A 17,322-nucleotide genomic window follows, 5' to 3' on the forward strand; every position below is an offset into this window, starting at 1 on the left:
AGGCTTAGCTATGGTTAGTTTGATCTTTTGAAAATCTGGAGGCTGTAATTTAAGTCTAAAGAAAAACATCTTCATTTAGGCATTCTGGTTGTGTTATGCAATGAATATTAATTTCATTTGAGAGAAAGAAATGTAGACGTTACCTCGCTTTCAAACCAAGCCAAACTAAGTCCATGATTTTTATTATAGTAGATCTGTTTTTGTGATTGGTTTCTAGCTCATTTGACTGTGTTAAATGCCGTGGTGGTAATTGTACAGTAGAAGATGCGATCAGGTGCAGATTTGACTGGGAGTGGTTTGAACAAAGGCATCAGCATTGGCCTCCAGCTGTGGAGTAATTGGTCTTTTGAAGACTTAGTTTTCCTCTCACTCGGGGGCCGTATGCTTCCTAAACTCGGGCCCTGTTTTCCTGATTGGGAGCATAAGTCTATATTGTGGGCAGGCTGCAACTGCCTTTTTCTCAGGAAAACATTTGAAATCTCTATCACTGAATATTTCAACTCCACAACAGTAAGATGAATATTTCATTTTGAAGGATATAGGTTGGTCCTGACAAGTGAATACCATTTCCATAGACTCTGCATTTTTATCAGAATGACTGTAATGAAAGGTCACGTGACGACGTGCATTAGTCCTATCGTTTTATAAAACCTCTCAACTTGATTGTCTGTCTCTCTATTACAGCAGTTTAATCTGTGCAGTCTGGTCTGTATCATTGAGATAATTTTGAATCGTTTTTGTCTTTTTGAAGGATGTTTTTTTTCTGAACTTGTCACTGTTCTCCATGCTCCCGTCTGGCAGGCGGTACCAGTGCATCAATGCTCAGACCAACATTCTCCTAAACAGCTTCTATCCCCTGGCCATAAGACTGTTAAATGGCTAACAACTACTGCTCTCCCTCAGACTGTCCTCGGTCACGCTTACTCACACGCGCACACACACTCACCACACCCTCAGTCACATACTCATTACTGATGCCACACACTTACACCCCCTCACACCTACGCTGCTGCTAAAATGATTATTGATTAGATTCATTACTACCACTACGCTGCTGTTCATTAAATATTGATTTCCATTACCATTTAGTATCTATCTATTTATCCTGCTTCTGGTCACTTACTCCTGTTTACATGTATAAATTACCATTAGTATGTTACCATTTTATTGGTAACCATTTTAAGTATTTATATATTCCTGCTACCAGTCAATTTTCAGCCCTGTTTACATGTTTAGTGCCTTCAGAAAGTATTCACACACCTTGACGTTTTCACATTTTGTTGTTAGAGCCTGAATTTAAATTGTATTAAATATAGATTTGTCACTGGCCTACACACAATACCCCATAATGTAAAATGGGAATTGAAATTTGTCCAAGTGTAAAATATATAAGAATGTCTTTAGTAAATAAGTATTCAACCCCTTTTGTTATGGCAAGCTTAAACATTCAGGAATAAAAGTGTGCCACATTAAGTTCAATGGACACACTCTGTGCAATAATAGTTTGAATCACTACCTCACCTCTGTACCCAACACATACAATTATCTGTAAGGTCTCTGTCAAGCAGTGAATTTCAAACAGATTCAAGTATTCAGACCCTTTGATATGAGACTCGAAATTGAGCTCAGGTGCATCCTGTTTCCATTGATCATCCTTGATGTTTCTACAACTTGATTGGAGTCCACCTGTGGTAAATTCAATTGATTGGACATGATTTGAGAAGGTACACACCTGTCTATATAAGGTCCCACAGTTGACAGTGCATGTAGGAGTAAAAACCAAGCCATGAGGTCAAAGGAATTGTCCTTAGATCTCAGCGACAGGATTGTGTCGAGGCACAGATCTGGGGAAAGGTACCAAAATATTCTGCAGCATTCAAGGTCCCAAAGAACACATTGGCCTCCATCATTCTTAAATGGAAGAAGTTTGGAACCACCAAGACTCTTCCTAGAGCTGGCCGCCTGGCCCAACTTAGCAATCGGGGGAGAAGGGCCTTGGTCAGGAAGGTGACCAAGAACCCGATGGTCACTCTGACAGAGCTCCAGAGTTCCTCTGTTGAGATGGGAGAACCTCCCAGGAGTACAACCATCTCTGCAGCACTCCACCCATCAGGCCTTTGTGGTAGAGTGGCCAGATGGAAGCCACTCCTCCAGTAAAAGGCACATGACCGCCCGCTTGGAGTTTGCCAAAAGGCTCCTAAGAATCTGACCATGAGGAACAAGATTGAACTCTTTGGCCTGAATGCCAAGCGTCACGTCTGGAGGGAACCTGGCACTATCCTTACGGTAAAGCATTGTGGTGGCAGCATCATGCAGTGGGGATGTTTTTCAGTGGCAAGGACTGGGAGACTAGTCAGAATCGAGGGAAAGATGAATGGAGCGAAGTACAGAGATCCGTGATGAAAACCTGCTCCAGAACACTCAGGACCTCAGACTGGGGCGACGGTTCACCTTCCAACAGGACAACGACCCTAAGCACACCGCAAAGGTAATGCAGGAAAGTGAATGTCATGGAGTGCCCCAGCAAGAGCCCAGACTTGAACCCAATCGAACATCTCTGGAGAGGACTGAAAATAGCTGTGCAGCGACGCTCCCCATCCAAACTGACAGAGCTTGAGAGGTGCTGCAGAGAAGAATGGGAGAAACTCCCCAAATACAGGTGTACCAAGCTTGTAGCGTCATACCCAAGAAGACTCGAGGCTGTAATCGCTGCCAAAGATGCTTCAACAAATTACTGAGTAATGGGTCTGAAATATGAATTTAAATGTAATACCTGTTTTATATTTTTATAAATTTGTGACTCACCATCTGGATTCGGTCTTGTGTAGCAAAATGTCAAATGGTGTTTTTTTTACATTGGATAAAAGTAGAGACTCAGATCTACCAAATGGTCTATCATACAACTGCATTTGAGGAACAATGGGAAAGTAATTCTGCTTTGACAGTTGAGAAAATGGCCTTTTTGAATGTTTTGGTATCTAGTGAGAGAGCTCTTCTTTGTTGTTACGGATACAAGTGTTCTGTGTGTATCCTGTGTGTATTTCTTTTCTCTCCTTCTCCCCTACTCACAGGTGACAATAATCATTCCCCAATCAGTCATCAATCAGTCGCTAATCGGAAGACACCTGCTCCTTTTCCCTTACCCAATCACAGTCCCTTTCCCTTGGTTTAAAACCCCTGTCAGTTGTTTTCTCAGGAGCTCAATCTCTTTGTAACATGCCTTCTGTCTGTAGATCGCTTGTGTGTTTTGCAGCTACATGTCACTTTGTCCCCACCTGTGAGTATTGTTTTGGTTATGGTGTTTGAGTGTTTGTTTGATGGTGGGAAAAGGGGGTAACCAGACAAGTCGCCCTTGGGCTACACTACCCGTAGTTAAACATTGTTAAAAACACTAGTTAGAACTGGGCGGACCACCCCCTGTATTTTTGGTTAGTTAGTTAGCTGTTTGTGAAGTAGGCTAGTCTAGCTTAGGGGTGTTTTTGAATTATTATTCTTTCATTCCTTGGGTCCCGCTCAGCCCCTTTTCCTGCTCCCCCCCCATTTACCGTGTGTTTATAAATAAACATTTAGTGTTTGACGGTAATTAAGTTGTCTGTCTTATTTGTTCTCACTGTTACGTTTTCACTACTATAATTTGCATGAGTTGTGTTACGGGTCCCATTACCATTCCCCCTAGACTGTCGGGCCAAAGGGATTCGTAACATTTGTCTACACCCATTCAGCATCGTTCATACCCTCTTAAGCTTTAGCCCCACCCATCTCGTTTCGCGCTCGGAGCACATACTATACCCTCTGGCCGATGATTTGTTTACCTCTGGATAACATGAAAACAGACTAACCAGCTCTGCTAGCAACCATTTCATTATGCTTTTTTGCAGACACCGGCCATATTCAACAGGTGTTGTACACACATCATCTAACGTTAGCTAGTTAAACAACAATGAACAAAGTGTCAACAATTCCACATTGCTGGGAGATAACCAACCAGGCTCTATTAAGAAAATAAAATGGCTTTGGGAAACAATAACGTTAGCTAGCTAGCTAACAGTACAATTGAGCTTGAAATGAAACCACTTTCTGTCAATTAGAAACATGTAATATCTAAAAATGTAGCTAGTTAATGTTACTCTCTGAGCAATTACATTCTCCTGATATCTTGTGTAGGATAAATTAAATGCTAAGTTACAATGCTGTAACTTAACTATTTATTTATTTTGAAGTTTTTGTTATACATTTGAATATTTGTAGCTACTTTTTAAGGTAACACCTGCAGTCAACTTGTACAATATGTTAGGAGATAAAGAAGAGCTCGTTCTTCATTTCACTTGTCACAAATGACGACAGACTGGAGCCTTGTGAGCAATGCCACTGAGCAAATTTCAGGACTGCTGAGCTCAAACTTGAATGTTGTGAAAATTCTGTGCAACTTCCCACATGCGTTTACTGTGAACACTGAGGCTGTACCCGCTTTAAGTTATCGTTTTAACAATGGCCAAGTAGGCTACTGTGGCTATTTGATCATAATGTAGGCCTACCGGAGTGGTCTATATCAAAAACAATGGAGAAAATATGTCCCTTAACATTGGCAGAACAGCTATTCCCTTCAGCCTACAGTAGCAGCCCGTGTGTGGTGATCAATGTAGGCCTACATTCCATGATGTTTGAAAAAAAACATGCAGGGCTTGACATTAACCTGTTTATCCACTTGTCCTTCAGACAAGGAGGTGACTGAAAATGTTGTGGTGTTTGATGCAAGAAACCACTTTACACGTTTTTTTAAATGCATTATTATTCCCATACCATTATTACAGAGTATCAAACAAAATTATGGTACCCTCGACATATTGGCTACTTAGCTTATTCAAGCCGGTCTCAAAATACAACACTGCCCCTTTTTAAGACAAAAAAAAGCTCTTTACCTGACTTGCTTTTCAAAGATGTCTAGAAATGTACATGTCTTGTATGAGGTTCACTCCCATATTAAGTGCAAAGTATCTATAACTGGGCTAATAACTAACTAGCAAAGGATATTAACAAAATGTGCACCTGTGGCTACATGCAGCTCTTGCTTTGATCTCAAACCAAGTGCATCTACTCATGGCCACTCGTGCTGTAAAAAGTCCAGTTCAAAATAAATGGCACATCCATATATGGCAATGTTTTATTTGCATATAGGCCTACTGCAGCTCTGATTGGTTATGCCGCACCGGTCTGTGTAGAGTACTGGCTGAGTAGTGCTATTCCTACGCCGATGTGTTCTACCTACAACAAAATCTCTTGCTTAGTTAGTTTTGCGTACTAAATTATGCATAGTTCGTTTTGTTTCGGTATATTGCGTTGAAAGTGGCTAATATTGCATTGATTCGATCACAAATGCCACACTAAAAAGGAAACATAGTTAACCCTATCAAACAGGGAAAACTCTAGAATGTTGAGTGAAGTTCAATCTCGTGCTTCTAGCAGTGGGCTGATACTGTATTTCTTCTGCACGGCAGTCTCGGGGCTACTGCGTGACGTTTAGAGGGAAAATGGCTTGTGAGTCACTCACTGTTGTGCAGCACACGACAGGTCATCTAGTTACACTATGGAATTCACAACTTCATGTTTGCCAGCTTATAACCTATTAAGTCAACTGTCTAAAATGTGCTAAATGCTCTGCGGTTGTGCATTTACTAACTAGTTAGCTAAGTGGTTAGCTTCTTGCAAAATCGAGCTTCGCTTGGTAACAGCAGAGTCCCCTCCTGGATCAAGAGCGTTGCTGTTTTAATATTTTGTTTTGTGTGTGAGTGTAACCGATGTGAAATGGCTAGCTAGTTAGCGGTGGTGCGTGCTAATAGCGTTTCTATCGGTGACGTCACTCGCTCTGAGACCTTGACGTAGTTGTTTCCCCACGGCTTTTGTGTAGCAATGGTTAACGATGCTTCGAGGGTGGCTGTTGTGTGCAGAGGGTCCTTAGTTCGAGCCCAGTTAGGGGAGAGGAACGGAAGCTATACGGTTACATGTGCAGCAAACTGTGATTAGAATTTTTTTTTTTTTTTTAACTACTATAACTTTTGAGTTGATGTCTGTCCTGCAAATGCTTTAGGTCAGACTGTATAAAATGTTCAATGAGCTTGTTGGCATTTTAGTTAAATTCTCTATGGGACTTTGCATGTACTTGTTATCATTGCTAACCTTGGATTTACAAAGGCTCAGTGGAGTTTAAAAATGGCACCCCTTGTGTTCAGTTCCGGTATTACAGAATATTCCATTATGGCACAATGTCATACCTTCGTCTCGACCATCTGGATACCGCCCAAGCCTAGTGTGCGCACGTGCAAGCGACGTGTGTGTGTGCATGTAAGAGTCTCCCGACAGGCCTTGTGGGTAATCCTCAGACATGATGGATACTGATAGTGCCCTGACTGCAGAGGGAGGTGATCCAAATCCCACAGAGTGGGATTTAGGACAGATGAACAGAGTGAAATACGATGCCCATTTGGACAGATTCAGTAGGCCGTCACACTATGTAAGCACATCAGGATGTGCTACAAATGGTGACTGATAGTTGAAAAGAACAGTTTGGCAAACAAAACTAAAGCTCTTGAAAGATGCATTGCAAATGGCTGATCATTATTCACGGTTGAGGAAATAGGTGGGAAGACCATCTGTTTAAATGATGATGAAATTAATCATTTCAGAGCCGAGGCACAGCGCTGCAGGCCCAGCAGCACTTCAGCACCACTGGTCCACAAGCCTTAGTGTAAAAGAGGGAACTTTCTCTGTGATTTATTCAAGTTCTGTAAACAAACAGATAAAACAAAGGCTTTGGCAAGAGAGAATTTCAATAGCTTTGAGAGCAAATGAGATTCTCTTTTAAAAACCAAATTCCATTATTTTAGGGGGAGTGTGTTTGCTTTAGAAGTGCAAAGCCTGCTGGGATACGCTCTACGAGGCCTTAAAGCGACAATCAGCAGTTAAAACAATAACAAAGCGTTTTCCCCGCCACTTTCGCTAAGAAGCTGAGGGATGGCTTTGTACATTTTTTTTGTTGTAAATTCATAGATGGAGCTATGGATCCAAGGACTGACCATCCATGATATCAAAATTATACACTGCTCAAAAAAATAAAGGGAACACTTAAACAACACAATGTAACTCCAAGTCAATCACACTTCTGTGAAATCAAACTGTCCACTTAGGGAGTAACACTGATTTGACAATAAATTTCACATGCTGTTGTGCAAATGGAATAGACAAAAGGTGGAAATTATAGGCAATTAGCAAGACACCCCCAATAAAGGAGTGGTTCTGCAGGTGGTGACCACAGACCACTTCTCAGTTCCTATGCTTCCTGGCTGATGTTTTGGTCACTTTTGAATGCTGGCGGTGCTTTCACTCTAGTGGTAGCATGAGACGGAGTCTACAACCCACACAAGTGGCTCAGGTAGTGCAGCTCATCCAGGATGGCACATCAATGCGAGCTGTGGCAAGAAGGTTTGCTGTGTCTGTCAGCGTAGTGTCCAGAGCATGGAGGCGCTACCAGGAGACAGGCCAGTACTTCAGGAGACGTGGAGGAGGCCGTAGGTGGGCAACAACCCAGCAGCAGGACCGCTACCTCCGCCTTTGTGCAAGGAGGAGCACTGCCAGAGCCCTGCAAAATGACCTCCAGCAGGCCACAGCGTCCCTGCCGCTGAAAAACATCCCCACAACATGATAGTTCAATGTAGGGATGGTGCCAGGTTTCCTCCACACGTGACACTTGGCATTCAGGCCAAAGAGTTCAACCTTGGTTTCATCAGTCCAGAGAATCTTCTTTCTCATGGTCTGAGATTCTTAGGAGCCCTTTGGCAAACTCCAAGCGGGCGGTCATGTGCATTTTACTGAGGAGTGGCCTGTCTTGGTGTTTCAAAACTTCTTCCATTTTAAGAATGATGGAGGCCACTGTTCTTTGGGACCTTCAATGCTGCAGGAATGTTTTTGTACTCTTTCCCCAGATTTTGTGCCTCGACACAATCCTGTCTCGGAGCTCTACAGACAATTCCTTCAACTGTGGGACCTTTTTATATAGACAGGTGTGTGCCTTTCCAAATCATGTGCAATCAATTGAATTTACCACAGGTGGACTCCAATCAAGTTGTAGAAACATCTCAAGGATGATGAATGGAGACGGGATGCACCTGAGCTCAAATTCGAGTCTCATAGCAAAGGGTCTGAATACTTATGTAAATAATTATTTTGTTTTATATATTTGCAAAAAATTCTAAAAACCTGTTTTCGCTTTGTCATTATGGGGTGTGTGATTCATTTTAGAATAAGGCTGTTACAAAATGTGGAAAAAGTCAAGGGGTTTGAATACTTTCCGAATGCACTGTAGATAATTGTAGGGTGCATTTCCATAGACAAGGTCCTATGAGCACCAACATGTGAAGTTCATAGGCGCTTATCAAATTAAAGATACGATTCTATATTTTTGGGGGAAATGAAGGCATAGGTGAACCATTTTCATCTTAAAAATGAGGCATAAGTAAAGGTTTTGGTTTCTGGATAAACAGATGGAGAAGGGGTCTTAGACAACATCTACCAGAAAATGTCTTAAAAGGTATCAGAAATACATCAAAACAGTGTCGACAAAGACCCCTGCCAACTAATATCAACACTTACAGTACACACTGAGTGTACAAAACTTTAGGAACACCAGCTCTTTCCATGACAGACTGACCAGGTAAACGCCATGGTCCCTTATTGATGCCACTTGTTAATGCCACTTGTTAAATCCACTTCAATCAGTGAAGTTGTAGGGCAGGAGACAGGTTAAAGAAGGATTTTTAAGCCTTGAAACAATTGAGACATGGATTGTGTATGTGTGCCATTCAGAGGGTGAATGGGCAAGACAAAAGATTTGTCTTTGAATGGGGTATGGTAGTAGGTGTCAGGCGCACTGGTTTCAGTGTGTCTCGAACTGCAACCCTGCTGGGTTTTGCACGCTCAACAGTTTCCCTTGTGTAGCAAGAATGGTCCACCAGGCAAAGAGAAGGGGGAGGGGAATGCAACTCAATATTAGGAAGGTGTTTTTAATGTTTTGTACACAGTGTATTTATTTACAGTACACTTATTGCTACAATAGGGAATCATAATAGTCACCAACCACAGTTGGGTCACCTGCAGTCCTCCATTCCACTGGCATACTTTTATGTTAAGCTCATAACTGATTTCTTTCTCTTTTTGAGTTCTGGACAACCCCTGCCTCTCCCAGCTCTTACTGACACCTACCCATAAGCCCCTGTTCTTTCCATTTACTGTAACCAGCATCCTCACCCACTGAGCACCTGTGGAATTGCCCTAGGCCCATTGACTTGGAAACGTATAGTTATCCCCCACAAAATGTGACCTTTTTTATAGTCTTTATACTCAAATCGGACAATGTAAGCCTCCAATAAATGTTAACATAAAAGTTGTACTACAATCTGTGACTTTCATCAAACCCAGAAGTGATGTATTTGCTCTGATGTAATGCAGCATGAATTCAACTGTTTAATTCATAGGGGTCATGTAGATTCATACACGCACACAAAGACAGACAGATATGCCCTCCAGACTGCTCTGTTGGTCTGTCAGCCAGTGTTGTGTTCTAATGAGAGTGACCTCTTAAAATGACCAACCTGGAACTCACCTCCTACATTTCTCTGGCAACTCAGTTGTCCAAGACCATCAGCATAATGTAGTTTTCTTGTGCTGGATCAAGATATTGGTTATGGTAACAAAATGATGGGAAAAATACTCCCCGCTTGCCATTACAAGCGGCACAAAATTTGATCTGATGATAATCTAAGTCCTTGTGACGTGCTGTGTTCTCATGAATAGATAAAAACATAAATGCTTTTACATTTTTCTGAGTTTCATGATGTCGTAGCTATAACTTCTACCTACACTGATAATATTCATGTTCATCCTCGCTGCTCTCTGTGGGAGGAAGCTCTACAGACTCTGTGTGTCTATATTGTGTTACTCCAGCTGAGCAAACCATTGAAAACAAGCCAGTGTTTTCTCAGCAAGGTCACTTCAGCCTGCTGTTTGCCATGATGACATCAGTGTGGCAGTAGCTCGTTGGGCTGTACCCCGGAGCTCACAAGCCCCCACCACCTCCCAACCCTAAACAAATGACACTATATATGAAAGACTCTAGCCTCTCAGTGATCTAAGGGGGTAGGGGTACTGTACAAGGTTCAGAGGGAGGATACCTACTAGAGCTCGACCGATTATGATTTTTCAGCACCGATACCGATTTATTGGAGGACGAAAAAAAGCCGAAAGCGATTAATCGGCCAATTAAAAAAAATATATATATATATATATTTGTAATAATGACAATTACAACAATACTGAATGAACACTTATGTTTAACTTAATATAATACATCAATAAAAATCAATTTAGCCTCAAATAAATAATGAAACATGTTCAATTTGGTTTAAATAATGCAAAAACAAAGTGTTGGAGAAGAAAGTAAAAGTGCAATATGTGCCATGTAAAAAAGCTAACGTTTAAGTTCCTTGCTCAGAACATGAGAACATATGAAAGCTGGTGGTTCCTTTTAACATGAGACTTCAATATTCCAAGGTAAGAGGTTTTAGGTTATAGTTAATAGTTTTTATAGGACTATTTCTCTCTATACCATTTGTATTCCATATACCTTTGACTATTGGATGTTCTTATAGGCACTTTAGTATTGCCAGTGTAACAGTATAGCTTCCGTCCCTCTCCTCGCTCTTACCTGGGCTCGAACGAGGAACACATCGACAACAGCCACCCTCGAAGCAGTGTTACCCATGCAGAGCAAGGGAACAACTACTCCAAGTCTCAGAGCGAGTGACGTTTGAAACGCTATTAGCGCGCACCCCGCTAACTAGCTAGCCATTTCACATCGATTACACCAGCCTAATCTCGGGAGTTGATAGGCTTGAAGTCATAAACAGCGCAATGCTTGAAGCACAGTGAAGAGCTGCTGGCAAAACGCACAAAAGTGCTGTTTGAAAGAATGCTTACGAGCCTGCTGCTGCCTACCATTGCTCATTCAGACTGCTCTATCAAATATCAAATCATAGACTTAATTATAACATAATAACACACAGAATTTCGAGCCTATGGTCGAATCCGGAAACTATAATTTCGAAAACAAAACGTTTATTATTATCGCATATACCCTGACTCTGCGTGCAATGAACGCAAGAGAAGGGACACAATTTCACCTGGTTAATATTGCCTGCTAACCTGGATTTCTTTTAGCTAAATATGCAGGTTTAAAAATATATACTTCTGTGTATTGATTTTAAGAAAGGTATTGATGTTTATGGTTAGGTACACGTTGGAGCAACGACAGTCCTTTTTCCGCGAATGCGCACCGCATCGATTATATGCAAAGCAGGACACGCTAGATAAACTAGTAATATCATCAACCATGTGTAGTTAACTAGTGATTATGATTGATTGTTTTTTATAAGGTAATGTTTAATGCTAGCTAGCAACTTACCTTGGCTTCTTACTGCATTCGCGTAACAGGCAGGCTCCTCGTGGAGTGCAATGAGAGGCAGGTGGTTAGAGCGTTGGACTAGTTAACTCTAAGGTTGCAAGATTGAATCCCCGAGCTGACAAGGTAAAAATCTGTCGTTCTGCCCCTGAACAAGGCAGTTAACCCACCGTTCCTAGGCCGTCATTGAAAATAAGAACGTGTTCTTAACTGACTTGCCTAGTTAAATAAAGGTGTAAAAAAAAGAGCTCAGGGTAAACACTTACCCTGCTATTACGGATGCTAATGAATTTGAGGTGAAAAAGGGACACTGAACTGTGTTCTTCTCCCAAGTACACACTGAATACCATTACCAAAGTGGAGAGGCAGTTACTTTTCCTGAGCTTGACATTATTACACAAATCTTCTGGAAATAGGATTGTGTCAAATGATTCATCTCGTAGATTGAGCAGATTGTGTAATTGAATACTGAAACTCATCATGCGGAATGCACACATCTCCTTTACCTTCATTGAGCATTGAAAAGCTACGGAATCTAGTCCATTTCCCATAGACGTACTGTTGTTGACAGTATGGAGAAAAAGACTTGAATGCATGCCATAGAAATATTCAGTTTTTTGATTTCTTGTGGTATTTGTGTTATACACAAGACTAGATGCACATCTTGCATTCACCATTTCACAAAACTACAATCATGTGTTGTGGGCAAATATTGTTCGCTGTGCCGCAAGGACTTTACTACACTTATCATTTTTCTGTTTTCAAGACTCCAGGGGAAACTGCTTATTGCACAAATGGATAATAGGAAATAATTACTATAAGTGTCTGAATATTTTATTTTACCTCAGTTTAAATGTTATGGTGCAATTTCCACAGCATGCTATCGGTAATAATGGTCTCAAATTGAGAAATAGGCTGAAAAATCTTATGTCCCAATCTTTTACTAACAATATTCAATCAAAAATATGGGGATTGGAAATGCAGACAATTACATTGATGGAAGCTACAATCCATCTGTGGTATTAAAGCTGATCTACCCCCTAAAATATATATATATATATATTGTACACTACTGTTCAAAAGTTTGGGGTCACTTAGAAATGTCCTTGTTTTTGGAGAGAGAAAAAACACTTTTTTGTCCATTAAAATAACATCAAATTGATCAGAAATACAGTGTAGACATTGTTAATGTTGTAAATGATTATTGTAGCTGGAAACGGCAGATTCTTTTTTTTTTTATGGTATATCTACAGTACAGTTGAAAGTTTACATAAACTAGTTATTGACTCCAACCTAAGTGTTTCAAACACTCCACAAATTTCTTGTTAACAAACTATAGTTTTGGCAAGTCTGTGTCATGCACAAAGTAGATGTCCTAAGTAATTTTTCCAACAATTGTTTAGACAGTGAATTATGAGTGAAAGAATCTATCACAATTCCAGTGGGTCAGAGGTTTACATACACTAAGTTGACTGTGCCTTTTTTAAACAGCTTGGAAAATTCCAGAAAATGATGTCATGGCTTTAGAAGCTTCTGATAGGCTAATTGACATCATTTGAGTCAATTGGAGGTGTACCTGTGGATGTATTTCAAGGCCTACCTTCACACTCAGTGCCTCTTTGCTTGACCTCCATGAGAAAATCAAAAGAAATCAGCCAAGACCTCAGAATTCTTTGGGGACTTCCACAAGTCTGGTTCATCCTTGGGAGCAATTTCCAAATGCCTGAAGGTATCACGTTCATCTGTACAAACAATATTACGCAAGTATAAACACCATGGGACCACGCAGCCGTCATACCCCTCAGGAAGGAGACGCATTCTGCCGCGTGGAGATGAACGTACTTTGGTGCAAAAAGTGCAAATCAATCCCAGAACAACAGCAAAGGACCTTGTGAAGATGCTGGAGGAAACGTGTACAAAAGTATCTAAGTAAGCATTTCACTGTAAGGTCTTACACCTGTTGTATTCGGCGCACGTGACAAATAAACTTTGATTTGATATCCACAGTAAAACGAGTCCTATATCGACATAACCCGAGAGGCCGCTCTGCAAGGAAGAAGCCACTGCTCCAAAACTGCCATTAAAAAATCCAGACTACGGTTTGCAACTGCACATGGGGACAAAGATCGTACTTTTTGGAGAAATGTCCTCTGGTCTGATGAAACAAAAATAGAACTGTTTGGCCATAATGTCCATCGTTATGTTTGGAGGAAAAAGGGGGAGGCTTGCAAGCCGAAGAACACCATCCCAACCGTGAAGCACGGGGGTGGCAGCATCATGTTGTGGGGGTGCTTTGCTGCAGGAGGGCCTGGTGCACTTCACAAAATAGATGGCATCATGAGGCAGGAAAATTGTGGAGATATTGAAGCAACATCTCAAGACATCAGTCGAAGTTAAAGCTTGGTCGCAAATGGCTCTTCCAAATGGACAATGACCCCAAGCATACTTCCAAAGTTGTGGCAAAATGGCTTAAGGACAACAAGGTCAAGGTATTGGAGTGGCCATCACAAAGCCCTGACCTCAATCCTATATAAAATTTGTGGGCAGGACTGAAAAAGCGTGTGTGAGCAAGGAGGCCTACAAACCTGACTCAGTTACACCAGCTCTGTCAGGAGGAATGGGCCAAATTCACCTAACTTATTGTGGGAGCTTGTGGAAGGCTACCAGAAACGTTTGACCCAAGTTAAACAATTTAAAGGCAATGCTACCAAATACTAATTGAGTGTATGTAAACTTCTGACCCACTGGGAATGCGATGAAAGAAATAAAAGCTGAAATGAACCATTCTCTCCTATTATTCTGACATTTCACATTCTTAGGATCACCACTTTACTTTAACTGACCTAAGACAGGGAATTTTTACCAGGATTAAATGTCAGGAATTGTGAAAAACTGAGTTTAAATGTATTTGGCTAAGGTGTATGTAAACTTCCGACTTCAACTGTACAGAGTCCCATTATCAGCAACCATCAATCCTGTGCGCCAATGACATGTTGTTAGCCTTTTAAAATTATTAACTTGTATTAGCTAATTGATCATTAGAAAACCCTTTTGCAATTATGTTAGCACAGCTGAAAACTGTTGATTAGAGGCTATACAACTTGCCTTCTTTAGTCTACTTGAGTATCTGGAGCATCAGCATTTGTGGGTTCGATTACAGGATCAAAATGGCCAGAAACGAAGAACTTTCTTCTGAAACTCGTCAGTCTATTTTTGTTCTGAGAAATGAAGGCTATTCCATGTGCGAAATTGCCAAGAAACTTTAGATCTCGTACAACGCTGTGTACTCCCTTCTCAGAACGGCGCAAACTGGCTCTAACCAGAATAGAAAGCGTGGGAGGCCCCGGTGCACAACTAAGAAAAAGGACATTACATTAGAGTGTCTTGTTTGAGAAACAGACTCACCACAAGTCCTCAACTGGCAGCTTCATTAAATAGTACTCGCAAAAAAACAGTCTCAACAGTGAAAAGGCGACTTCGAGATGCTGGCCTTCTGGGCAGAGTTCCTCTGTCCAGTGTCTGTTCTTTTGCCCATCTTTTAATGTTTTCTTTTTATTGGCCAGTCTGAGATGGCTTTTTCTTTGCAACTCTTGATTTTATGTTATCCATAAAGGCTCTATGTAAATATTGATGATCTGACTCCATTCAAAATTAATTTAACACTGTGTGCAAAAGATTGTTGATTCAGGCTCCAATTCTATCAAAGAGACATTGTTATTGGATATTAACCCAAAACCACACCTATCCATAGAAATATACATTTGATCAGGATCTGAGTGTTGGGGTGCTGTGAGGAGCCCCTGTGTAGCCGAGCCCTTCATGTCAACATCCTCCTCCTCAGATGAAGTTGTACCCTCAGAGTAGCAAATGCTGGGATCCCAGTCGTGGCCGAGATAGAGTTGGTGCTGAGAGAGAGTGCAATGCAGTGGTTATAATTAAATAACCTTGGCCAACAATTAGCATTCAGTAATTACCTGCACCGAGTCCTTCATCACTCGCTGTGGTTTGTGAGGACGTTTCCCGGCATCATAAATAACTTAGGAACGTTCCGTTGCGTTCTTTCTGCTCGCAATACTGGTGTTGAGTGAAGAAATGGTTCTCTTGTCCAGACAATGTAATCTAGTAGGACTAATCGGTTTTCGTTTTGCTGCTTTCAGTAGACCACAGGAAAAGTAGGAATATGCAAGACTGGTATCAGTAGTCCAAGGCTGCAGTAACACATTGCAGCGTTTTAGATGGATCAATTCAAATGCTAATGCATTCCAGGAAGTGTGCCTGCTACAGTATGTGATCGTGCTGAATACAGTGACTTTTTCCCCACTGGTATAAATCTTTTTCATGTAAGCTGCAGTATGCGGCATGAATGTAAACATTTATTATTTCTATAGCCCAGGCACACACCATTTCACCACTCTCATTTCTCTCACTCTCGCCTACAGAGGTGCCCCAGAAGGGTAGTGATGAAAAAGTAGGGGAGTCCCTCTCAGACTCCTCCCTGTTTGTCCGCTGGGGTCATGACCTTGGTCCTGAGAGTCGTCGTGTGGCGCTGCAGAAGTTCCAGTACTACGGCTACAACGGTTACCTCAGTGACCGCCTCTCTCTGGCCAGACCCATCCCAGACCTCAGACCTGATGGGTACATGACCTTTGACTCTTTTGTTGGTTCCTTTTTATTGTCCATAAAAAAACAGAAGTTTGTTGTTCATATCTTGTCTGTTTGCTGTTTCTTCTCAGGTGCAGAAACATGTCGTACCCCACCAATCTCCCACAAGTAAGTATCATATTTATCTTTGTGAATGAGGCCCTGTCGGTCATCCTGCGCTCCATCCACACAGCCATGAACAGGACTCCCTCCCACCTCCTCAAGGAGATCATCCTGGTCGACGACAACAGCAACAATGGTAACTCCTATATTTTTTATTTAACCTTTATTTAACTAGGCAAGTCAGGTAACTGGTAACTCCTATATTCCTACTAAATGTAGCCTACAAAGTATACACATTTGCATTGTATACAGGAATCCATTCAGACTGCTTACCATCTTAAATTAAATAACTTCTAAATCCAGGAAGTAACACAAAATGTGGAAAAAGTCAAGGGGTGTGAATACTTTCTGAAAGCATTGTATATCAATTCATACTTGACATTGAGGACCGACAGTGCATCAGGAGTTTCTCTATTATCTTATTACTGGTAATAAACTCATGAAATGTATCTTACTCCATACACATTTACAATATCTTTAAAAAATGCGCTTGTGTTGCCTGCCAATTTAATGGATTACTTTCACACGGCTCCGAATTAAGTTATTTGTTAGCCTAGTTATTTCAGCAGGACAGACCTGCATGTTGATCAGCTATAGAGCCAGAGGGAAGTGAGATTTTAAAGGCTCTATTTTACCTAGACTGATCATTTCATATGAAGGTGTTTTTAGCTGCATACTTTACTGAACATATATGTTGAGATGACAAATGAGGGTCAAAAGAGTCCGGCAGAGATTAAAAAAGACTTTCTTTTGAATGTATATTTTTATTGAGGACTCCTATTTCAGGATGTAAATGTTGAATCATTACATTAGAGGGGCTTCTATAATGTAAATTGTCTGAAAACGGAGCTGAATAGCTGAGATGCCGGGTATTGTCGAGAGTGGAAATTAAGCTGTAAAAGTTTCCTTTGTGGCCATTGGTATTCTAATGAATTCTTTGGCAGTTGGCTCACTTTGAACAATGTGACTCTTCCCATTCTGTACAGTTTCAGGAGTCTGGCTAACGGCTCTCCATCCTGAGTGGGGTGTCTTACTTCCTATGACAATCCCAG

General features: G+C 41.2%; 1 protein-coding gene across 1 annotated transcript in view; it reads left to right on the top strand.

The window, feature by feature from the left end:
• Positions 1-17,322, top strand: part of LOC120053288 (polypeptide N-acetylgalactosaminyltransferase 18-like) — an 87,614-nt gene that overhangs the window by 13,103 nt on the left and 57,189 nt on the right. Inside the window, exons 2-3 of the mRNA XM_039000424.1 lie at positions 15,946-16,141; positions 16,240-16,406. Coding sequence (XP_038856352.1) covers positions 15,946-16,141; positions 16,240-16,406 — 363 coding nt within the window. The remainder of the gene's footprint in view (positions 1-15,945; positions 16,142-16,239; positions 16,407-17,322) is intronic.

Source organism: Salvelinus namaycush, chromosome 9 (genome assembly GCF_016432855.1).
Source record: "Salvelinus namaycush isolate Seneca chromosome 9, SaNama_1.0, whole genome shotgun sequence".
NCBI classification, from domain to species: Eukaryota; Metazoa; Chordata; class Actinopteri; order Salmoniformes; family Salmonidae; genus Salvelinus; species Salvelinus namaycush.